General features: G+C 39.8%; 1 protein-coding gene across 1 annotated transcript in view; it reads left to right on the forward strand.

Moving 5' to 3' along the window:
• The first annotated feature begins 1,523 nt into the window (after positions 1-1,523).
• The window catches only part of larp1 (La ribonucleoprotein 1, translational regulator), a 53,522-nt gene continuing 29,294 nt past the window's right edge, over positions 1,524-25,751 (forward strand). Inside the window, exons 1-3 of the mRNA XM_059351202.1 lie at positions 1,524-2,157; positions 22,705-22,769; positions 24,419-24,484. Coding sequence (XP_059207185.1) covers positions 1,779-2,157; positions 22,705-22,769; positions 24,419-24,484 — 510 coding nt within the window. The 5' untranslated portion in view covers positions 1,524-1,778. The remainder of the gene's footprint in view (positions 2,158-22,704; positions 22,770-24,418; positions 24,485-25,751) is intronic.

The following is a 25,751-nucleotide window of genomic DNA, read 5'->3' on the forward strand; positions in this document are numbered from 1 at the left end:
AAAAGAGTAATGCCTAACCCTCCTGTTATCCTCTGGTAACATTTGACAAATCAAAGACTTGTGGTCATCCGTTGGAATTAAGTTGACTAAAACGGTGCTACACATAATTGGGTGATGATTTATACTTTATTCCTCATAAACATTAAAATAAAACCCAGTCATAAGACACAAGTTGCATACTCAATGGTAAGATAAAACAAAGATTAAGTAAATATGCAGAGAAATGAAAATAAAGAAAATAATAAATAGGCTAAAGCTTGCTGTGTGACATTATTTTCTATTATTTGTTTTAGTGTTATTTGTATGTTGCTTTACATGGTTCCTCCCAACATTTTTATGTATTGTATGTATTTGTACAACATTCTACTTTTCTGACAGTGATCAGTCTGAGTAACTTCACTTTTGATACCAGAAAACAGGCAGCAAGTGTGATGAATGTGTAACTGACTTGATATCTGTGACTGAATGTGTTCTGGTCATGTGCTACAGTGATAAGCTAATGTAGACCTCTGTGGATCTGACTGGCTGTGGAAATGACTCACCCCCTCAAAGACAAAGACAGCTGTAATTTCATCAAATCACACATTAAAGGAGATGTGGATCTACTGTTGTTCATGTGTTTATAGGAGTGGCTATATGGTAGTTAATGTTAAAAGTTTTTATTTATCTTTAAGATTAGTACGTTTTTTATATTTTAATTAAAACTTTTTTACAAGGGATGTTGTAGTTTTTTTGTCAGAGATATATATTGCTGCAGAATATTGAAAAACTGATGCATAAAACTGGCTTTGCTGATTTCTCTTTTAAACACGAGATTAAACTAGATTAAAAATCTAATTTAAAAAAACTCTTCCCGATACATTTTGTTCCTTGAGGCGTGGCACTTTAATGTCAGACAAAATTGTCGTTGTTGTGACTTTTCAGATTGGAAAAGGTGACACATTACGGGCAAAAACAATTCAATTTTGAGATTTTGGGCTATTTTGTTTCCATAACATGTCTTCTTCGAGACAAGTGAAAAGAAAACATCCAAAATAAGTGTGTATTTTATGTGTATTTTACTGCACTGTGTCTATTTGGGCCTGTCGATTTTTTTCTTAAGTTCACCATTAGATAATACCTAATTTATATATTCAAACATTGAAATTTCAGACAAGCTGGGTTTCTCATATGTTGACTAAATGAAAGATTTTGAACCTGGCTTCATCCAATGTTGATGATTTTGTAACAGAATTCTATTCAGTTTATTTAGAATATCTAATTTTAATTTACAACATTTATACGTTTTAGAAAATGTGTAATACAAAAAAAATGTCTTAATGTAAGTATTCACGTGGGGGAGTTTCATTGGGATATCTATTAGGAGTAAGTTAAAATGTAAAGCGTTTTTTTGTTTTGTTTTTACGACAGGGAAGCATTTGAAAGCAGCATCTCGACCTGACCCAAAAGCGCGCTCCCGGCTTTACGTGGCTACTCCCCCTCTACACCGTACGTGCGCGTACCCCTGTATCGCGTGGTGGGGATCATCCATATTGCTGGTAGTGGTGGAGATAAGGTTGTAATCCTACGAGGCCCTCGGACACGTTTCTTTATTTTTATATATGTTTTAATTCGTCGCTGACTACTCTGCGTCTTAGACTGAAGATATTTTGGTCTAGGAGCGACAGAGGAGCGGCAGACTCCGCGGAACAACTTCACATTTCCTTGAAATTGAAGGCGATTTCGGGCCGGGGGGAGGACTGGTAATCCTGAGGGGGGAAGAAAGACGGCGGTGGGAAATGGCCACTCAGGTGGAGGCTCTCCTGCCCGGCAACCCGCTTGCAAAAGCGGAGGAGCACGGTAAAGTGATCCGCGGTGAGCCGGAGGAAGAGGAGGGTGGCCGGGGCGACGGGGCCAAGCGGCAGAAGGGTGTCGCCGAGCAGGGGAGCAGCAGCGGCAGCAGCCCCGGGCAGGGAGGGACCCCCGTCACGGAGGTGCAAACCTCCAAGGAAGCGACAGAGGAGAGCAAAGGGGGTTGTGACAGTGAAGATAAGCAAAACGAGGAAGGTGTTAAAGCCAGAAAGGAGTTTACTGAAGCACCCCCGCCCAAGGTGAACCCGTGGACTAGGAAAATGAATGCGGTGACCGTGGTCAGCGTGAATGGACAAGCACACCACGGTTTGTACCCTCCCTATATGTTGATTGTACTGGCTGTCAGTGTTGTGTCGATGTATGTCCGTCCAGGTGTGGTCACACAAGATGACCGAGCAGCTGTCACTGCACAGGGGGGTCAGATAACATTTTAGTGAAGCCAAAAAGCCAAGAAAGTGCACAAACAAGCCCAGTCTGTGATCGCACTCTTGTTGCTCCCTGCAAGCTGGATATATTTGGAGTGAAAGCCCTCCCCTCCTCCTCCTAGTGAAGGCTATTCCTGGAGTTGTGGACCCATTGGTGGCTAGTTGCACAAGTGATCCCATCCTTAAAATAGTTAAAATGTCCCATAATGTTTTTTTTCTAAAATTTAAACTTGTCATATCATAGATCAGTGCAACGCCCCTAAACTCACATGCCGAGCAATATTAAGTTTACTTTTGGACCATATTTTAAAGTTGAATGTGTTGTAAAGCTGCTGTGCTTGTGTCATCACACCAGACACCGTTAATTTACAGTGCATCATATTGGCATGTTAAGAAAAGATGATTTCAGCAGTGCCAACGTGCATGCTTGTTGCAGTGACTTTAAACCAGTTGTCAGAGCCTCAGCATGTCCTCCCTACCCTGTGTGCTTCATATGCTGCCACCCAGTCAGTCCTAACATGAGCGGACGCACTCCCCGTGTTTGCCAAATAGTTAAACCGGTGCTTACTACTGTTTACACGTTTGTTTTGAGGGAGGTTTTCGACACACAGCCACGCCACACATTAATGAGACATCCGCCCAAGTCTCGCATTGCATCAATTAGATGAGGAGCCACAAGCTTGGCCGGCTGTGTAGCTACTTAGCCAGCTAACAATAGCACAGCGCGTCCTTTTTGGCCTAGTGCGTCTTCAAGCCCTTCCCACTTTAGATGTTAGCTTAGCCTCCAGGTAGGTACTGTACATTTCAGTCACCTTGTGCAAAACACGTCAGCTTTTTAAACGATCTAAAGGTTGGTTCTCGACACTTAAGCACGACCAAATGTGAAACATCTGCTCGTTTTGGCTCTAAAAAGCAGCAGGCTTGTTATGAGTCATCACGTGTTCACTCCACGTGTTCCCCGAGAGAAAGGCATGGGCGCTGCTAGCAAGCTAACTAGCCAGCTAGCATGCTGACTCCGCCGGACCCGTGCAAATCGGAGACCATACATCAGCCGAGGTCGTCTTATGTGAGGCAGCCATAGTGTTACGTGGGTAATAACCCCGTTGTCATACTGGGTATATGTTGTCAGCACAAGCCCGGCTCCTGTCTGCTTGTCCACCCTGCTCGCGGTCGTTAGCATAGGAGCTAACAAGCAGGCTGGTGAGAGTCATCATGGCTCCTGTTTGATCTCCCACAGGAACGAGTTTTAAGTTAAATTGTGTTTCTATATATGAACATGCACGTGAATCCTCTCAAATTTAAAACTGATTGCCAACATCAAAGAAATTGATCGATTATGTGGGGTGATTATTGATGGACATGGAAACAGCTCTCTTCTCTGCTCTGTGGCAAGGCAACGTGGTGTCTTGTCTCTCAGCCATGTGTATGCTTTTGCCTGGATAGTGTCCGCTCTGCAGTTGCACAGTCAGGCCATCATGATGTTTCTGATCGTGACCTGTCAGCGGTTTGTGTTGTCTTTGTGTTTGCTAGCTGGTCTGTTTGCTGTGTGAGACTAATGTAGACTTCAGGGTACAGCTTGTACCCTGTATCTGGACCAGTCTGGGTGGATGGGCTCCGAAATCTGTCACATCAGCAAGTGAACCTGGCTGGGAGCCACATGTTGAGATAACCATGCAGTAGTGCCCCCTTTTATTATATTACATTCACGATCCAAACTTGGTTAGATGGCATTTGTAAGCTGGATTGTTTGTGTGTTTAGAGCAGTTGTTCCAAACCAATTTTCTCCCCCCTTTGACCCCACAATACAAAGCCATGTTTACTTTGAGGAAGAGTAGTTGTCACAGGTTGTGTGTTTATCACTTGTTAGCAGTTGAATCAAAGAGGGAATTCCCTTTCAAATATTGTGAAATTTGAATAATTTGTGGAGTTATGAAGAGGTTAAAACTATATATAATTTCACGAAGAAAAGGAGCAAAGACATGTGACTGTACCATGAGAAAATCTTAGTGTCGGTGTAGCCTAAAATATAGTAAAAGTTCTACTATTCTAAAAAAATTTATGAAGACGGCAACATTTTCTGCTAAGTACTTATGCAAAAAGTAAGAAGTTGAGTCTATTTAACAGGTAGACGTTCACTAATCAGTCATGTGTACTCAGTGTGTCCTTGAACAAGACCCTGGACTTCTGTTCTGGATAAGAATACCAGCTGAAAGGCTGAAAACCAATTTACACAGCCCAGGCAGCTTGTTTTCAGGATCACAGTGGGAGTGATCCTAAATGGATTTGGATTTCGAATAAGCTGCACATTTTCACAATCGCCTCAGACTTTTACTACTGACTGGGTTTACTGTTAATTGTTGTGGAAATATAGCCTGGGTAAACCCATACTGCCTTGTGCTCGATTTCATTCCGAACTGCATCAAAGTCTGGCAACTACGGCCGTTTCTTAGCCCTGTTTTGGGGATCCAATCACAGAAGACAGGACGATGGAAGCTTGTAGTTTAGTAGTTTTCTTACGGATTCAACATGGCTGCAGCAGACACGAAACTCTCTTTGGATCTAGCTGTAGACTGCGTTTTAAATAGTTTAGAGCTAAAGTCAATTTTAAAGGAACAACGTTTGGCTTTATACTCATGTTTCACCACCAAAAAGGATGTTTTAGCCTTGCTTCCGACAGGATTTGGCAAAAGCCTAATGTACCAACTAGCCCCGCTACCGCTCGCTGCTGTAACGCCGGTGATCTCGCTATGAGCCGGGGGACAGCGGAGCCGCCCAGAGACCCGCAGCAGCTCGTCTATTGACCATAAAATCAATGGATGTGTGTGGCTGAATGACATGAGGGGGAAATAAGTCATAAAAATAAAGAATCTTACAGAAAGCGAGAACTGGAGAAGCAGATCACCAAGCAACACTCTCTCACAGACACAGACACACACAGACACACACCAACACTGCCGGTGAGCAGCCAGAGCATGCTGCAGAAAAAACGTTACAGGAGCAGAATTGAGCATTGTAGTCTCAAAGTAGAGATGGGCTAGTCTGGCTATGTAAACATCAATTTCTGTCGCTCTACATGCGTCATCTGGTATAACTGATCTGATTGGCTAAGAGCTACGTACAGACGCTTTTGATAGACATTCGTAGCACCCAATAAACGGCTCTGGAGGATCATAAACCACGCCCCCTCTACGGAGAAATGAATTACTGGTGTCCAGACCAATCTCATTTGTGATTAGTCTGGTGTTAGCCAGGCGAGTGGAAATAATCATTTTAGTCTAAAATGACACCGCAAAAAGAACGCCATCAGCTTGTTTTTCATTGTCACCACCAAATCAGCTTTATATTATAGAAGTGACTAGCTGAACTTTCACTGACTAAACTTTACTTTCCCAAAAGAAAAAAATTGTCTTGTGAAACCTGACGCAACACACAGAACTGAACATTAAACACAGTAAATAAAATACTTAAAACATACAACAAGACATAGTCAAAAATATCATTTACATATAGAAATATAGTGTAAATAAAGTAAATCCAGCTGTCACTCTACAACCCAGTCATCAGCAGTTAAGAAGTCATTGCTATCAACAATACTTGTTATATGGAAGACTAATCACTTTTTGATGGCAATTTTCACCCTGTTAACCTGGAAACTAATAATCCTAATGGCCACTAAAACTATGTGATGAAGCCTGATCTTTTTACCTGTCAAAGTTGTTTTGCTTTAGCCTCAGAGAACAGACTCTTCAATGTTTTGCTGCTGCTGGTATTAGTAATAAACATGACTGCGACTGTCTCATCTCCAGGGTGTGTAGCTACATTCTTTATACCATCACCCAAACCACTATTGGGACTCTGGCATGCAACAACATATTTTTCCCAGGCTGGTCTGTAAAAAGTACTGACCACAGACCTTAAGGTGCCCTGTGGCGTTATGGCTACTTTCAGGGTCACTCACCAAAATGTATGGTGCGTGTCCTTGAGGCTTGACAAACGGCATTTTTCTCCTTATGAAACATTTGCAAAGCTGTTTTCTTTTCTTTTTTTTATTTTAAGAATAAAATTATGCATACCAACTGTTGAACAGCAGAATAGAGTGAAGGGGCAGCAGGAATGTGCGTGGAGTCTACTATGTGCTCGTGCACAATACAGACAAACCTGGTTTCAGTTGTATGAACATAGAGCAGCTTTTGGTCAAAAACTCCAGGGATACAATGCTTTTTCACCACCTTAAGAAAAAATCTGTACTACTGCTGTCGCTAATGACTATCTTTCTATCAATTGTCAACCATTTTGAAGATCTCCTTAAAGTTAATCTTATTTTGACAAACTGCATGTCATTGTATAAAGCACCACAAAACAATTTGGAGGAGCAGTAAAAATAGTAAAAATAGCTGGTTGACCTTAAAGGTCGGCCCACTTGAAGGAGCCTGAGCTGGCGTTTTTGCTAACCTCAGGGCTAACCTTTGGCTTTAATCAGCTGGTAGCAACAATACGAACTTTGCTTTGGTCTCGGGGAGTTGTAGTGTTTTCTCACTGATAAAAAGCCATACACTGTACACACCACATTGCTACATTCAATGCTATAACATTGCTGCTAACTGACTGCTGCTGCAGCACAGTGTTCCAACATGCTAATCTGAGGGTAATATTGGCTGGATGGCAACAGCGAAAAAGGGTGACAAAAAAAAAAAAAAACCTTGAGAAAAATAATTGGTCATTTCAAAATATTAATAAAAAAAATTACTTACACTAACTCATCACTGCCGCCCTAATCACAGCTCTACCTGCCTGCACTATTTCCTGTCCTGTCTGCCTTGCACAAATCCTGTGACTACATTCAGCAGGTGAAATTTGTTCTGACTGCAGCTTTACTGTGGTTGCAGCTGGTCTGGCATTTCGCTGAATGTGATGTCATGTGACACTGTAGCAGTTAAGATCATCTACAGTATACTTTTTATGTTTTCTTGAATGTTAGAATTTGTTGCAGAGAAACAAACATTAAGACAGCAGGGCAGACACCACTGAAATCATTATACTTGCCTGATGCATTAAAGGTGCTTCATTCTTCTCACTCCCTTGTTTGTGTGTTTTGGTAAATCTTAACTGAAGCTCAATTTTCAGCACATTCGACAAGATTTATGGTCTTGAATTTGAATGAAACCCCCGGACAAGTGAGCTCAGTTCCTCTGAACAGTTAAATTCATCAGCGTTATGCCCCCAGAGGAAGTTTATGGTGAATTAGCGATAAATGCTCTCAGTGCTGTTACTCGCCATGTTCTAATAGGTCACCACAGAACAAGAGTGCCAGTGTCTTTTTCCAAGCAGGCCCTCTCTGTATAATAATTTCCCCATGTTCTTAAACATTATATTTCACACATTCCCCAGTTGACATGGTGAAATGTAAAAGCTGCAAAGAAAACCAATGCAAACATTAGTTTTCAGTTGATTCTTACATTGGTTTTGGTTTTAGAAAAGCTGCAAAAGAGAACATTTTAAATAGAACATACTCCATTTGATCAGACAACCCACTGCATAAAATTCAATCTTAACCGCCAGCAAAATCCAATCACTTTAGTTAAGCAAGTTAGCTTCCCGTCCTGCTGTGGCACTTGTTTAATGCTATCTGACCGTTAAAACCCACATCATAAAAAGACCAAGGTGTTTTGCTACAGGTGCTGGTGAGAAGATTAAACAGCTTCACAGATATCAAAGGTGTTGCACCACAGTAGTGCTAGGCGATATATCGATATAAAAAATATAATATATTTTTGAATGTACATCCACCGTAGTATATCTGTAAGGACATTGCTGAATTAAATCTAAATTATTTCAGCACACAGGCTTCCAATTTGTTGATGTTTGTATGACTTTGTCAGGCTGGTGAATGAGTGAATGAAGTGTTTCCTATATGCAGGACTCAAGGGGCCACAGCAGTGTGTAATGTAGCTGCTGTTAGCGGTGCAGAAGACATGAACGCACCAAGCACCGATCTTTGTTATTGGGAATGTTACTGACGAGGTTCTTTGTTTTTGATAAGGGAACATTACAATTTTTAGCCTAAGAAGTTATGGATGCTTCTTTTTTCTAACACCGATAATAGTATTGTCTTTATTTCATGATATAAACCTTTTTAAATTAGGATTCCTTAAACTAATTTTTTGTTTATTGTGATGGCATGTACAGAGCTGGGCTTTACAGTTAAAGTAATCTTTTTTTCTCTCTGGTATACACCAGCCGAACTTTTGGATGTGTAGAAATAGATGGAGGTCTAGGGTGGTATTAAACCTATTGAACACTAATGTTTTGCCTTTGTCAGAAAGATACTCAGTCCAGGTGCAGTCTTATTTAAAGTTCTTTTTCTTTTTGCTGTTGTGAAAAATGCAGGCTGACATGTCATGTCAGACTGTCCTGAAGCTGAGGCGTGAACCCCCCCCCCCCCCCCCAGTCAGAGTCAGGTCGGACTGGAAGGTCTGCCAAATGAATAAATGTAAATATAGAACACTCAAAGCATTAGCATACTTTTAGCATGTCAAATACTTTTAATTAACACTTGCAAATGTGTAGCCCTCTCAGTTTGAGACTTTGAGTTGAAAGAAGAGCCTTCACACTCTGTTTAACAAATGAAGACAACCGCTTTACTCTAAATTTTAAAAAGCAACATTGTGACATGTTTTAGGTTTTTCCATGCTATGATTTTAGAAAAAGGATATAAACATTTAATTTGTTTATAATGCACTGAAAGTAGACATACAGATTTAGGGTTATTTTAAAGTATTTGTCATTGAAACTTCTCCGATGAGAATGTATTTTCTGTTATCTTCAGCATTTCTTATATTGTTATATATTATCTTTCTATCCTCCACTTACTGGTGTCCACAGGAGGAGTTATAGTTGTTGACAAATGTATTAAGAAGTTATTTTATCTGCTTATAGTGTTTTATAGGTGTTTATATTCTGTACTTAAATGTTACTATGGCTTCCTTGTTCTTTGACAAACCCCCACACTGTCTGGCTATTTTTTGCCAGCTCTCATTTAAGTTATGATTTTGAAAGACTGAAGTGTGTGTGAATGATTCGGAGGTACTTTGCATTCCTGCAGCAGCCACTTCTACACGGGGTTTCTGTATATTCAAAATTAGCATGGACGCCTCACTTGTCACGCACATTTGTCTCTGCCCTGTGAATCTTGTCCTCTTTGTTGTTGCCGTTAAGAGGATGACCCCAACCTTCAGTCACCAGACACCTCGGGGTTGTTTGTAGCCGGGTTTTACGACTTGTTGGGTCCCAACAGGTCATCAACCTGTAAGAAGTGCTGATGTGTAAATGGCTAAAGTGGAACTACTTTGTTTACCGTGTTGATGTAAGCAGTGTCATCGTATTTGCTGGTTAAGGTGTTAGATTCGCACCTCAAATTTATTTGCTTTTAGACATACACTCAGGGAAAACAAGACATTTGTAGGTGTCCTCAAGTGCATGTTTTACAGCATGTAAGCTTGACTTGAAGATGCAGACTCACTCTACTCCACCTCTCTGTCTACACCTCACATCACACGCACCCTGTCAGCTGTTTCAGATGAGCTCTTGTCCTCATTCGTCCAACTCGAGCTGCTTTATCTGTCTCAGTGTTGTGTCTGGACTCAATGATAGCGGCTCATCCCTCAGTGCTCAGGCTCAGGGTGTGGACTGTTTGCATCAAGGATGGGTCAGGTTAGCGCTGTGACCAAGCTCTGGTAGCCAAAGGCCTGAAGTCATAAGTCTGGTGGGATTTTTTAAATGAAAATGCATATTATTAAGCTGGTGGGCTATATAGAGAAATGTGTCTCCTCCAAATTAAAATGTTTGGGCTGCTTGCCCACTGTGACTCAGGGTTTGTTGATTTGATGACCTGCACACAGAATGAGGTAATGGATGAGTCATTGTCAAATAGCTGCAGCTTGTTGATCAGGCAGAGGTAGCAGGTACTTGTTGTCTCCAGTAAAGGAGAATGTCTGAGAATGAAGTGAATTTAGAAAATCTTCCAAGCACCAGTGACGGTCTCCTGTCTCAAACCAAACATTAAGTGTGTTTACATGCACAGTTTAATTGAGCTTTGCTTAAAATTCGATTTTGGCGTCTAATCGGACCTCTGTCCTTGTCCAAGTTTTCATGCAACTGAGAAAAATGAATAACTGACGGGAGTGTCCTCCTCCTCAACACTAGGTGGCGATATGCGTTGTTTCAGCGGGTTAATACGGCCCCCTTTTTGGTTGACCTATTACATCATAATAAACAAGTGGAGAAAAGTGGGAAACCGGCATTTTCAAACAACAAGATAGATGGTGATTTTGAGGGGCAGACAAGAACGCTGGATGCTGTTGGAGAGCTAGAACAGGAGCCTGTCATGGGTTTGGCACTTTGAGCCGTCGCTACTGACCAGCTAATGCAACCAGCTAATGCGACCGGCTAATGTGACCAGCTTTCTTGGATGTTTTTGTTCCGGGGTCATATGCCAGTGTGGGGGGTGGAGCACATGCCTTGTCTTGTCATTCATGCTGCCAAAAATCCTATTCCAATTGCATTGCCTAGGTGTCTTAATCGGAGTTGGAGAAATCCGACATTAGTCGAACTAACACGTTTACATGCACTTTGGTTGTCCAGTTATAGTCGTATTAAGGCATTAATACGTTTTTTTTCAAGTGTCATGTAAACGTACTGATTGTTTTGTGTAAAAGCATTCCTTAAAAGTCTCTGTGTTCAGCTCTTTGCACTTTTGTAGAATGTAACTGAAACCCTCTAGTTCAGAGTTACTTTCACTCCCATGTTCCTGTTTGTACTCTCCAGGATCAGATTTAGTTTTGCTTTATACAAGTTTGCAAGAATTTGTTTGCAATGCTCTTGTTCTGCACATATTCAGTGCTGTTTTGTCCGTGTTGGATAAAGAGCTGAAATTGATCGGTTGCTGAAAAAGCTCTTGTAACTGTGTTAAGATAAGTGCTGTTAAATAAAGTTTATGACTATTGTTATATTACTTTGGTCTGTGAGAACACCTCCAATATGTCATCCATGTAAACGATGGTGTTTACCTTGGTGTGCGGTTTATTACAGCAGCAAACAAGAGCTGAAAAAACCAACAGAAAAGCATGCCTGAATACATTTTAGCCTTACATTACATGTCATTTAGCTGACGCTTTTGTCCAAAGCGACTTACAATAAGTGCATTCATCCAGTTATTTGGATGCAAAGCTGAACAGTTCAGCTGGTGGTCTATATAGGGTGAGGTTTTAATGTCTGGTTCGATTTGTCGCTGCTTTGTTTCGTGACCTGGGCTTGTGCAGGTTGTTACTGCAACTCAGCACAAGCAGCAAGGCGTCTGCCACCCCTCTGCTGTCTGAGCTTTTTACTCTGCAAGAGGTGATGTCACTGCATTGATCATGTGTCGCCGTGGAGTCTTTGACGTGTGTGTGTGTGTGTGTGTGTGTGTGTGTGTGTGGCATGCAGGCGGTCTACCGACGTACTCTCTGACTGTTGTTTCCACCATATTTGGTTCTTGCAGAGAGGCTTCCCTCCTCTATCGTCACTCTGCTGTCAGACAATTGGACTGCAAATGGCTTGCAGACAGTTTCACACTGATTAAACTTTAGATTTTGACATTAAAATGTGATGATTACACTTCCTCATCCCATTCCTGTTTCCCTTTAATGAGTAAACCAATACATTTTCAGTGCCTTTTTGGGAACTGTTTATTTCAAATCAAGCAATCAAACAAACCCTGTCTGTGTTTGTGCATTTATTGCTTTCAGAGAGAAATTGAAAGTGCTGCCTTTCCACTCTGTAACTTCCACAATACTGGGAAATCCCAGAGTACAACACCTCAAATTAGTAAATCTTTAAAATACAATATGACCTCATAATGACGATAAAATACATGTGGGAGTAAAACAAACCCACTCACCACAGCCAACAAAAAGTCCCAGCATCTGGCTGAGGACTGAGTCTGTTTCCCAACACCACCACTGTGTTTATCTAAGACTGCAGAGCCGACGTGGCACAAGGTTTATTTATAGGCTTCACCAGCGATACCCTATGGGCTTGGAGCAGGTATCACCGGTGTGTGCTGAAGCACCCATGGGAATTTGTCTTTGGACTCCACCTGAGGTGTGTGTGCTCTTTAGTTTGTTTTCTGAGAAAAAGAGTGAGGTCTGTGTCTGTCGGGGGGTGGTGCAACTGGAGATTACAGTAAATGGAAAGGATATTTGAGGGAGAGCATTTAAACAGCATGTTATGCAAGTAGAGGTAATTTATTGTTAAAAACCATGTGACCTGTTTTTTCCCAAAATAAAAAGAAGCTGTAAAGCATTTTGATATACAAACAGATTTAATATAGAGCCTACAAAATAAGTATTACAAAGACAGGAGGGGTAACGGTTCATGCAAAGTGGCCGGGGGTTGGTGGTTGCTAATGTTAATGTTAGCCTCTGGCAGTCAGGCATGCACAGCAGGCTGCAGCAACTGGCTCTGAGTGCAGAGGAAGAAAGGCATAATAGATAAACACAGAGGAGAGAGAGAGAGGGAAGATGGTGAATAGAAAGGAGAAGGGAGGAACTGACAGAGGAGAGGGTGATGACAGACTACAGGGTAAGAGGACTCGCTACCTACTAATGTGTGTTGGGTAAACTGATGATTAGGGAAGAGCGCGTAAGGATGAATGTTTCCCCTGTCAGCGGTCACATCACTACATACTTATGATGGGGTTTTTTTGTTTGATTTTATGGGTAAATGCATGTTGAAGCAAATACAAAACCGATAGAAATGTACAAAGTAGTAGACTAACAGCTTTTTTAAGCTCGACCCCCCTAAAAGTTATTTGGGTTTCATTAAAAAAAATTTCAGACAGTCATTTTTGTTGTGGCTGATGTGTGTTTTGAGTTGGTGTGTTTTAAACTCCGCTGTTTGAGTGTCAGCTTGTATTTCAGGTACAGCTGATCCGGCTCAATCCTGACATTTGTTTTGTTGATTCTGAATTTCAATGGAGTGATACAGTTACATGTCAAACAAGGTAGTCGCGTTTGTTGGCATGGGCGGAGAGATTCAGCAGCGTATGGTTCTGGATAGAGTGAGAATCTAATTTTGTCTCAGACGTGATGTTTTGATGCTCACTTGCACGTTTTAGAGAAATGGGATCGAATCAAATATTTTGCTTCCGTTCTCTCCTACCGAGAAATATTCAGACAGTGATGCATGTTTTAATGCTGTTTTTTATGGATAGTTGGGAATTCCTGGTATTTTTGATTTAGCCTTAAAGGAATCGCTCACCCAAAAGCAATATTGAATGGTAGTTATGAAAGCAGGGGAATGAAACCATGTGATGGCAAACAGAATCTGATAGAGGCGTAATGAAAAACGACAAAAAATGACATTCTGGTCAGTTGGTCGATATGCTCTTGTCCATCAAAATTCTCAATGGTCGGACAATTTCTGGTGTTATTATCATAAGGCTGTATGTCCACCAAAACTTTTTTCCCAGCTCAAAATAAAAGGCATGGGAGCGCTAAATAGTGCCCATGTGCATACACATGCACATCATATTCCTTCATATAATCATAAAATGCTTTGCACTATGTCATTTATGCTGTTTTGAGGTGAACTATCCTGTTAACACCTTCACCATATTGCATTTTCTTTACAAGCACAGTGTTTTGTCGGAAGGACTGATTAATTCCCTTTGACCTGCTTCTGACTTGTTTTGAATTTGCTCTGCTGATAAAACTTGGAGATAATTTAGAATCACTCCTGTTGTTCTGTTCTCCTTCTCTCCATATGTCTGCAGTCTGCACTAATTTTTGTCCTTTCAATGTTTCTATGATTTTTAGCCATGTGTCTCTAACTCACACACCTGACCCGTCCTTGAGTTTTAGAGAACACTTATCAGAGCTCTTTTACAGTTGAGCACACAACACTTTGATAACTCTCAGCCTTCACTCCTACCTGTCCACTCAGACTGTTCTCAAGCTGGTTTCACGCCTGTTTGTTTAAGAGCATTCATTGTGGCGTTTGATCCGAAGAATCATGAAGATGAGATTGATATAGTGATGCTTTGGTTTGAATCAAAAGTTACTTTATTTATTTACTGATATGCGACCATTGTAGGTGAATTTTGGAATGCCTGCATAGCAAAATAGCAAGGATAAGCTGTCTTTCTTTTTACCTGAAGTACATAATCACAGAATAAATAGCAAATAGCAAGGTAATTTGCCTGCATTTTGTTTATGGGTCTGTCCTATGTGATTTTTCTTAAAAATTTGAATGTGACATGTGACTCTTAAAAATATTGTTTTTATAACTAAATTTATGCATGAATACTGTACACCAGTTGCAGCCTTTTTGACTTTTAGTTTGATTCGCCATCTCACTTTTTTGAATTTAAACCAAGGGGAGCAAAGACTTTTGTGGGCGACATGAACTGTTACTGCAAGGACAGTTTCGAAATACTTTTTGATTAAACAACTGTATTAATTAGGCGACAGTAGCAAGTCGTACCTGCTCTTTGCAGCAGCCCATTCAGGGAACCACTGTTTTCCGTCAGAAATTGCAAAAAGTAAAAAGTCCCTAACTAAAGTACTAAATAAATAAACAAACTAGAAAGGGTCAAGGAATAATGGTTTAATCCAAAACAGGAAACAGCTGTAAATCTTTGCTTGCATTTCCTGAAAGAAAAAAAAAAAAAGAATCCATGAAGGCATTTAAAACCCCACAGAGGCAGACCTCTACAACAGAAGGTCTTGTCTGAATCCACTGCTGACTGTGTGACTGCCTGAGGAGCAGCAGCTTATAGCTTGGCAGACGTCTCGGCCCTGGGAGGCTCTCCTCTGACCTTAAACTATCATCTGATATCATCTGATGTGCTCTAAACACTGAGCAGCCCTGTGAGTGATGCATACATGGCCTTAGTGGTAGAATCGCAGTGCATGGCTCAGCTGATCAGCAGAATGTGGCTGAGCTTGACAAACGTGCTGTTTATCATTGAACAACCACCGTTTGTCCACTTGTTGCGGTGGCTGATGGACTACAAAATTCAATATAATGTCCTGAGTCAGGTTCGATGCGTGGCTCATGGTCGGCGGTGTTGTGTGTTAGTTTCCCAGAAGTGTTTTCAAGAGAGCTGTAGCCAAATTGATTATATGAACCTTCCAAAGACTGTTCTGCAAAGAACAATTACGTGGTCTGTGAAAGTTTTATTCAATTTAATTTTTTTTCTTCACATTTATATAAATAAGAGCAAAAGTTTGTCATGCTTGTGTTTGGCAGCCAAAAGCACTTCATGTTTACACAACCTGCTTTTCAATAAGATTTAATTCTCTGTAATGCTCTGTTACTAAGAGGGACACTGGGCATCCCCGGTTCTCTATGAAACCTGTTGTACGATAGTAAAATGAGTCTCGCCGCATCTTTAGGCATCAACTTTGTACTGAACTATCAATTCTTGCAACATACTTGGTCAAGAGCGAAACTTAAGAAAACTCTGCTGAAAGACTATTGTAATACATTCTCCAAATCCACCATTCTATTAGACGATTCGAAGGTTTTGTTTCAATTCAGTTTTCTTCTTCCCTTTACAGACTACGTCACTGTTATAAAATTGAGTCTTCATTCATAAAGATCAACTCACCATTGGTTTTATGTCCTGATAACTGCCATTCACATTTTCAAATTCTTTAAAAAGATAGGTAAGATAAGTGCTCAAGCTGATGGGTTTTGCAGGCATTTGGTCACTACTATATTACTGTAATTCATTCTCGGGGAGCAATGAATGTCTGCACCAAATTCCATTACAATCTGTCCAATCGTTGAGACATACCAGTGAGGACCTGAGTGACGTACTGCCTGAAGAACAGAAAGACATTGACATCCTTGGAGTCATGCTGCTGGCTCGTCTAAAATAAGCCCATGAACCTAATGAGATGTTTAAAATAAATGCAGTATGCACATAGGAAGCGTTACAGTTGACTTCAGATGACTAAGACAAACATTTTTAGGTCAGCATTTACTTTCAGAAATGCTACAATTACAACAAAGTGACGGGAATCAAAAGGCTTTTGATATTGTATGGAAAAGATATAGAAATGGTATCTTTGTCCTGGCTGGTGCTCTGTAGCTGGTTGAGAGCTTATTTAAGTCTTGTGTCATGATGACAAGGCAGAAAGACGGGATAAAACCTGAGTCAGTGTTTCATCAGTTGTCCCATTTCCTGTGATAAGCATTAAAAAAAGAAAAAGGCATCAGAGGAAATGTGTACAGTGGTCCACTTTGCTGATGGAGACACTGTAAATCTGCCCAGTGCGTGTGTGTTTGTGTGTGTGTTTGACTGTGAAACATGCTCTGTCATGCTCTGTAAGCAGCGTGACATTTGAAACTTTCAGACTACTGTTGTTCACACTTTCTCTTCAAACTAAGCAGATAAGCGCAGATAAATACTTGAGGAATTTGTGCCGATTCCTTGACTTCATATCGAAAACACAAACTCTTGGTCTCCTCAGCAGCAACTCTGTTCAACAACTCTGTTGCTAAATGAAGTGTGTTTACATGACCCAGATATGTATATTTACACTACCTGAACATATCCCTGATCAGCTTTTGCCTGTAATGTTTGGGGACAAATTAGTGGAAGTTGAAGAATACTTTTCTTTTAACTGTTTAGTTTTAAGTATTAAGTTGGTTACTTTCTGAAATTCACATGAAATCTGGACCTTTTGTACAGCACTTATGTAGAAAAGAAATGCGTTGCTTTTAAAGCTGGTTCACCTGTTATTTCGGTTATGTCCGTCTTTAAAAATAGTGGTGAAGAACGGGAGCTAATGCCAGCAGTTTCCAGTACATGCTACATGACAAAATTTCCAGCAAACTTAATGAACATTGAGGACAGGACAGCATCACTGATCTGTACTAAGTAAATATTCTCTGTTCTAGCTCGGCTAAAAACTGTGTTTAGGCGGTAGTTTTATTTTATATCATGGGCCATGATTAGAAAAAGCAGCAGACTGTTGAAAAGACATTATGCCTGCTCAGTGTGAGATGCTTATTAACCACTGGAAACAGAACCAGGTCATAAGAAGCTTTTGTTTAACACTAAAATGTCAGCAGGTTCAGACATTAAGCTGCCCTCACAAAGCAAACATTTTTCTGTTAAATTAGTTCACATGGCGCTTAATGGAGCTTCTCAAAAGTTAAGAAGCTGTGTATAATGTAAATGGAAACAAAATGCAACAAATTCAGACCTTTTTGGAATCAGGGTTGTATGTTTGAGGTACATCTGAGAAACAAATTAGACTTCATATCAAGTTACATTTTCCAGTTTGCTCAGCACCAATTCTTTGCCACCAGTTAGTTGATAACAAAACCTACTGTGGGAAGACTTTGTAGTGAATGTATAATCCTGATAAATATTTATCTGTTGATTAAGGACACTATACCCTCACCCTATTGCATGATTGTTTTCTGCATTGACCTCCACTCTTTGATTCTTCTTGACAATTCATACTGTGTGATTTCTAGCTTCCTAGAAATCCTGTTTTGGAAAAAATCTTTTCAAAGCATCTGTTGAAAATGCCTGGAGGACACATGACTCTGACACAGTTCAGCAAACTAAATGAGGCAAAGGTCAAAGCCGTAGAGTCGGAAAGCTTCCAATTGAATCTCTGTTAAAACATTTTTCCAGTCCCTGACTAGAAAACTAAATAAACAGTTTAATGTTTAAAGTTCAGAAATTATGTAAGGTGATGTCCATAAATGGAATGCGTCACATTACAGAGATACCAAATTTTAAAGCGCAGAAGTCATGTGAGGTGATGTCAGTTAAGAGACAAACTGGCAGGTCACATTTCTGAGATAGCAAAGAACAATTGGCCTGTTATTATGAACTGGATCTGTACTGGGACTTGTTTTAAATTTAAAAGGCAATACCACAGTTCACTGGACTTCTTTTGTTTTAACAGCCAATATGGTTAATATTCCATAATTCCCCGTCATATAGAACAACTAACTGACACGTGTTAAATGGCAATTTAACAGGCCACATTTAAAGGTCATTTTTAGGCATCGAGGGGCGTGACAACTTGATATTTGGCCGGAGTGTGGTAGGGCCACAAAGTATGGCACTTGTATCACACTTGATACCGTGAAGCTAATCTTTATGATGTATGAATAACAGTTGTCGGAGCATGAAACCAATGATCCCTTGTGTAAAAATGCCGTGTCCTCCAGTGCTGGAAAAATATTTTTTGTGCTTTTCTAATTGAATCTTGGATTTGGAGAATCCCCTTGTATTTGATGAGAAATGGGTTCTTGCATCACTGTGTGTTTTTGTCGTTCATGTGTGTCTATCCCTCTTCTCTGCTGTATACAGCATAGTGCTGCTGTGTGCTCACAAGTGCAGCAACAGAATGAAGCTCGGATTTACATGAAAGGTGTAGATGTGTAAACACTCGTGATATTGGCAAAAGGCTGGCATCTGTCGGGAGTACTACTGCTGATGTAAAAGAAAGTTGTATAAATTAGGGCTGGGCGATATGGACCAAAAGTCATATCCAATAGGCTGAATATCGATATACGATATATATCCCGATATTTTTATTGCAAAATGAGAGCAAATGTTCAAAGTCGAAGCCAAATATGACGTTTCACAAGTAGTTTTATTGAAACCGTTTATTTAAGTGAACATAAATACTGTATAACAGGAATACCTTTTTTTAAAAGCAAAGTTCCATAAAGTGCACATTTAAATGAAAAAAGACCTTAAATAAAAATAGCTTATGAAATAAAATGGGCAATCTTTTTCTGAAATAAATATATTTATGAGAAAAGAAAAACGAACACTACAAAATGAGTAAACATGACAAACCCTAGTAAGGGCAGCATATCACATTTAAAAATACATCAATATTTTTTTTTTATATCGATATATTGCCCAGCCCTAGTATAAATCCTTTGTGTCCCAAGAGGGAGCAGTGTGACGTTTCAAGTGATGTCTCGCCAAATCACAATTGTCTAGAAGTGCAACACTATATCTTTCTGCTCAATGATTTGACCTACTGTGCTTCTGTCAGTATGTTGTAGATGGCTCAGAATTTTACTCGCACTCAAATCCACTCACGAATCGGACTTGTAACTGGAGAGTCGCTGGTTCGAATCCCAGGACTGACAGGTCTAGGACTGAAGTGCCCTTGAGCAAGGCACCTAACCCCCTGCACAGCTCCCTGGGCGCAGTAATGTCCATGCTCCTTGCATGGTGTGTTCACTTGTGTGTAAAAAAGGATGGGTAAAATGCAGAGGTTGAATTTCCTCATTGGGGGATTAATAATTCTTCTTCTTCTTCTTCTTCTCATACAAAAGCCAGCATTCAGACAACAAAATATAATACATTTCAAATATTATCATTTTTTTGCTTTACATACTCAACAATATGAAAACAGTTGGAGTACAAGATCCAAGAAGGGCCTGGGTTGATGAGCAGAATCAGTTTGGTCTTCGTAGGTTGAGATTTCTATTGTTGTAGTTCAGGAAACAATTTTGCGTCTTGCTTTTGATTTGTTTACTCAGTGCATGGAGAACATTTCCATTTAATGCCTGCATGCGCTACCTTTTAGAGCCTCCTTTTTCCCGTGCTTCTGTACAGTGTTTCTTTTGGTCTAACAGGCCTCTCAGTGTGGTTGTAGAGTCATGCTTTCTACAAACGTGACCTCCGGTTGCTCACAGTTTTTTACTTGAAGGATAAGACCGTGAGTAAGACCAACATACAGTACAGTATAGTTGCTGTGTTTGCTCTAATCTCCCTCACTGGCCCCTGTGCTCTTTTACTGGATTTCTTAACTGTTAAACCCCAGAACATTTCAGACTTTACTTCTCATGTTCAGTTGGTATTATGCTGGTTTGGTTTCCTTTTTTAGAGATTTAAAGCAATTAACAGAAAACCTGACTTTTGTGACTGACTGTCTCTTTTGTCCAGCAATTACAGCTTCTTTTAGCCTGGCCCTTTTGTTATTTATGATGTTTTATTCTCAGTGTCTGGTCTCAGGAATGTGAAGAATTGTTATAACCCGACATAAGCTGATGAAGAAACTCTAACATGTGAACCCACTGTAGCTGAGTTCTGCTCCAGATATAAATACAGTTCTGTGTGTTGTGCAAATACTAAAACACACATAAGACGCACTCAAACGACTCATACATCACATGGTACATTTAATGAGATCTGTGTTGTGCTAAAGCATATGACATAAGGTTTATATTATGAAAATTGCCACAATTTTCTCAATAAAAATAAATGGAACAAATACAGCAGAGCAGGATATTTCCTGTCATGTTTTGGCTCATTTCTGATGTTTTTTTTGATTACTTTGACCTGTTAAAGGTTCAGGACTTGTAAAATGGACCTGATTGGTCGTCATAGGGCTTCAACTTAAAAAAAAAAAAAAAAGTATTCTATCTATAGTCTACAATACATTGGAGCAAGAGCTGCAATGATAAGTTGATTGACAGAAATTTAATGTGAAACTATTTTGTTCATAAAAATGTCATTTTCAAGCAAAATAGCCAATCATTTACTTTTGTCATGCCTTTAAAAAGTAAGAATTTGATGCTCTCTTCTGTCATTCTAACTGATAAACTGACTAACTTTGGCTTTTTACACCATTGGTCATAAAAACACAGCATCTGAAGATGTCACCTTGGGCTCTGGGAAATCGAATTAGGCATTTTTCACTATTTTCTGACATTTTATTGACAAAATGATTAATCAAATTATGGTTATAACCCTCAACTGTGAAATTATAACAGGTGTTTACAGGTGTCAGTTAATGGAGAAAAAACTTAATTACAATAACTGATAGATGCAGGTGTATTTCAGTCGACTGATTAACAGTTCCTCCATTTATTTGAATTTCTGGTGTGTGGTTGCAGTTTTTCTCAGTCTATTTCTCTGTTGTTCAGATTTCTTTTGTATTTAAATTGATACTTCAAAAGACTAGACGGTTTTAAGAGATTCATATTCATCCTTGGATAATTGTTTTTTTCCTTTCAGACCTAGATGTCCCCTTTTGTTGCACAAACTTATCATCATATTTCATGCCCATGAATACATTTACACGTTTGTAATGAAACCCTGGTGTGTTGCTGCTCTTGGTGTTGTTGGTGATAGTTAGTAGTCCGCCCACTCTCGCTCTCTCTCTCTTTCTGGCCTCGTCCCTCGACGTGATCGTTCTTAAGAAGCTTACTGAGATTTGCTCTTGGGTGTCAACGGCTCGGCGAAGTCCCTGTGAGCTTTCACTCCCTCGTAGTGTGGAGACACTGCAGCCAAAGACAGCAAGAGGCCAGCTCTTTGACTTAAGGACACAAGACAGATCAGCAGGATGAAGTGAGACTAGCTGGTCTGTTGGTATGTTGATATGGAATTGATGACAAAGGCTGTTCCATGATGGCTTGTTTCCACAAAACTATATATTTTTTAGAAACCTTTTCAGCTTCAGCTCTGTGGAGAGAAGCTTCAGTCTCCAGCAAATTAACTGCAGATCTTTACAGTTTAACCTCTAACTGTGACATAAATAATGCCATAAATTGTCATATTGTCTAATGCTTAATTGTTAAATGCTCATTGTCAGTTTTGGGTGTGTTTGGTGCGCATTACTGTGATTATGTTAATTGTATGTGTGTTCATTTATTGATATTATTTATGTGGATTATGTTCTATTGGGCTGATGCTGTTGTTTTAGCACTCTTTTGGAGTTTATTTTCAGTATTTTATTATGTTATTTTGACCAGGAGGATTAGCAAATACATTGCGAGCTAACAGGGATCTTACTAAGTATCAACAAGACAAACATTAAACCAGGTGCACAAGTTAACTACCAGACCAAATTATAAATTAAGATTAAATACAAACAGGTCATTTTCTGGATCCGTTTTTTCCAGTTTTGTGATGCTCTTAGTTGATATTTCACCCCCTGTCTCACGGCGTTGAATCTCTGTACTCTGATTCTGTATTCTGGTGGTTTTGCACTTTCTGTGTTTTTGCTTTGTTGAAATGAGCTTCTGTTGTTGTTGCTCTACCTGGTTGAAACGATGACAGGGAAGAAAAATGATCGTACTGCCGTCTGGTTTGCTGCTGTTTCAGTTCAGTTTTTCTGAGATTAATGCCACAGCTTCATATTGAGCAAATAACATCTGAAGAAACAGCCAAAGAAAGTTAGATGATTTATCGAGAGCTACATGCCACAGGAAGCTATAAGAAAAGTTAATCAAATGCAAGTTGGTCCAAATTAGCATAACATAAAAAACACATTCTCATTGTTGAGACAAAATTTTAATTACTTTCAAATTGTTGCTGATGATTTTTAGACAATCTGTTCATGTATGCAGAGCCGGTTATAATGTCCACCTCTTTAATGTGTTTCCACAGAGCCAACCGGCCCCGCCAAGGTGGTGCGAGCAGGGAACCCACCCAAAGCCAGACGTGGAGGAAAGGTAATATTCCGTCTGAAACAATGACATACTGCATTAACTTAGCTTAGACAGGTCCCCACACCCAACTCCACATCACACCCTCTCTCTTAAATACAGTCATGTCAGAATCAGTTCATGTCAGGTCTGGAAAGTTAGCTATACATTTTTGAGGATATTGTCTAATTGACTTATTGAGTAAAGCCTTCTTACATGCACAGTGAATTGCTGCCCTGTATTTTTTCTAGCATCTGGCCAGCAATTACAAATTGCACCTTTTTAATTTAAAAAAAGGAAAACAAATTAAAAAAAATATTTGTTGATTCAGTTATTGTTGTTGTTGTTATTAATAATAATAATAATAATAATTATTATTATTATTATTTTGGAGGAATACTATTTGGAAATCAAAAATCAGATTCATTTTATTTCTGTAAACGTGCAGTGCAGGTTAAAGTAGCTTCCTTTGCCCTGGTTAGTGCCTGCAGGGCATCCTTTTCGAAAGTAGCTAAAGAAATGCATATTAAGATGGATTTTCATTCGCTGGTTTAGAGTGAATTAACTAGGCTACAGCGTAGCTTCCTCATAAGTCGGCGTTGTAGGCTATGTTTAATTGTTCTTCGTGTAAGTTAGTATTGTTTTTAAGTCAAAGGCAAAAACATCCTCTAGTGAACGTCAAAACTTTTTTGCACAATTGAGGAAGTATTGTTTACTTCTTCCCAGGGTGATCAACTTTCTTCATGCGGTGCTTCTAAATAAGTGAATGGAAACAATTGCTCGAGACTGCTGTTGTCATCACTGCAGTTGTCTGATTACAGAATCGGTCATGTGAGATTTAAAACACCAATGCAGACAGAACATAGAGCTTCTTTACAGCCCAGTGAAGGGATGTGCAATGTGCTGGTATTTATCACTGATGCCTCAAGCTGTGTATTAACCTCTCTTCACACTTCCTGGAATGCAAATGTGAGTTCCTGGTGAGCCAATGACCCTGCAGATAAAGCAGACAAACTCTCCCCAAAGCGCTCCATTCACAGCTTCCTCCCTTTGATTGCAGACACTGCTGTTGTACTCGAGGGTTATTAACCACACCTTGACCACAAAACTTTATGACGTTCTTGCGTTAAATGCAGGGTTACAGAAACAAAAGACAGAAATTGACAAATCATGGAAAAAGCTGTGGAAAAAGCACTGTTTCTTTCTTTCTTTGTGACATGAAGTCACATTTTGGACCCTTTGTTGTTCTCCACCACAACTCCTTGTTCTACCTTTTCAACAACTTAGATGCATGAGTTTGATGTCATTGGTTTGCAAATGAAAAGCACAAAGAAAGAACAAAACAGGACAAAGTGCTTGTATTGATAAAAGAAATTGATCAAATGGATTGGACAATTTTTCACCTGGTTCTCAATTTCATCTCTTGATAGATGATAAAATTGCCTAAAACTAATGAAAATATGAACATGAAGATAATCTCTCGTTTACCATCTCTTACATATCTTCTCTTTTTTCTGTGGTAGATGAAACCCTCAGTTTTTGAGCCTGTAATATCCACCCTGAAGGCGCGATCTTGGATAGAATCACCTGTCTTCATGAGTCTAACATCGCAGTTTACCAGATACCTGAGACATTCCTGCTAATTCACTGTTGTTTTTAAAAAATGTGTCATTCAGGTTGGAGATTTTGGGGACACCAACAGCTGGCCGACTCCAGGGGAGATCGCGACTAAAGACATGCAGGTGGGTGTTGTTTGTTTGTTTGTTGAGAAGTGTTGAGTCTCAGGTTGGTCGATGCAATATAGAGGACACACTGATGAGATAACTGGGGTGTCTGTGAGCAGTTTGGATCACTGAAGGATTTAGTATTTTCTGCATTCTTCTATGGTGGATGGAGTGGTGATGGAGCCAAAGTCTGCTGGCGTGTCTCCAGCTGGTTTTAGATCTCATTTGTACAAGCGCGTTGTTCTCTGATACTTATATGTTTGAGCTTTGTTATGGAGCCTGAAATCTAAGGATTATATTGCCAACAACTGTTTCTCTGAAAGCTTTTTTGCATTTGATAAGTGAAAACTTGGAGCCAGCCTCGCCCTTTACTACGAAGAGAGTCCAACATACCACGAATTCTATCAAAAACATTCAGGCTAATTGCTCCTACAGCGTTGGTTGTCAACTCGGTAAGTTACCCAGGGTTTCACAATCTAGTTATGAGCGTGTTCATATGAAAGGGGTGGTATTTGCAGCAATCGACCAATCGCATGAGAGAGACAGAGAAGTCTGTTATCTTTCACAAGTGAAGAGTAAACTATACAAATTGGGGAGTTCTTCTGACGACTACAGTTTTTGTTACAAGCTGTAGTTTGGGTTTCGTGTCGCTGTTGTAGACATGGCTAGCAGGTTTTTTAATACGGTGGTTGCTGAGTTCCTGTTCTGTAAGGGGTGGGGTCTCATTGAAATGGGAGCTAAAAAAGAATGATCATTCTAGCTCTTGTGGTGCGAATGCAATAAATAAGGAAACTATAAAAAAAAAAAAAAACCAAAGATCCGCTACGACAGATGCTTTGTAAGTGATGGGGAAAATGGGAATCAATTGATTGTGGCAATCGATTTTCTCAGTTTCATATAAACTGGGACAAGGACAGAAATCCGCCAAAATCGAATTTTAAGCATAGCTCGAATAAACAGTGCATGTAAACGCTTGTTTGACTTGATACTTTGGCGTTAATGTGTTGTTTTTTTTTTTTTTTTTTTATCTGTGTATCCGCCTTAAGATTTTGAAATGCTCCAAAATGTAATGGTTTCTTTCTTGGCCCACAATACAGCCTTCCACCAAGTTTCATGAAAATCAGGCTAGTAGTTTTTCCTTAATCCTGCTGACAAATAGGCGAAGAAACCGAATTGAGAACATAACCTCTTTGCCAGAGGAAATAATGACGGCAAGAGGGAATTTGTCACTGTGGTTGTTAAGGGATATAGGTGAACGGAAAGATGGGTAACGAAGCAAAGTGAG

The sequence above is a fragment of the Centropristis striata genome, chromosome 15 (assembly GCF_030273125.1).
Source record: "Centropristis striata isolate RG_2023a ecotype Rhode Island chromosome 15, C.striata_1.0, whole genome shotgun sequence".
In the NCBI taxonomy this organism is placed as follows: domain Eukaryota; kingdom Metazoa; phylum Chordata; class Actinopteri; order Perciformes; family Serranidae; genus Centropristis; species Centropristis striata.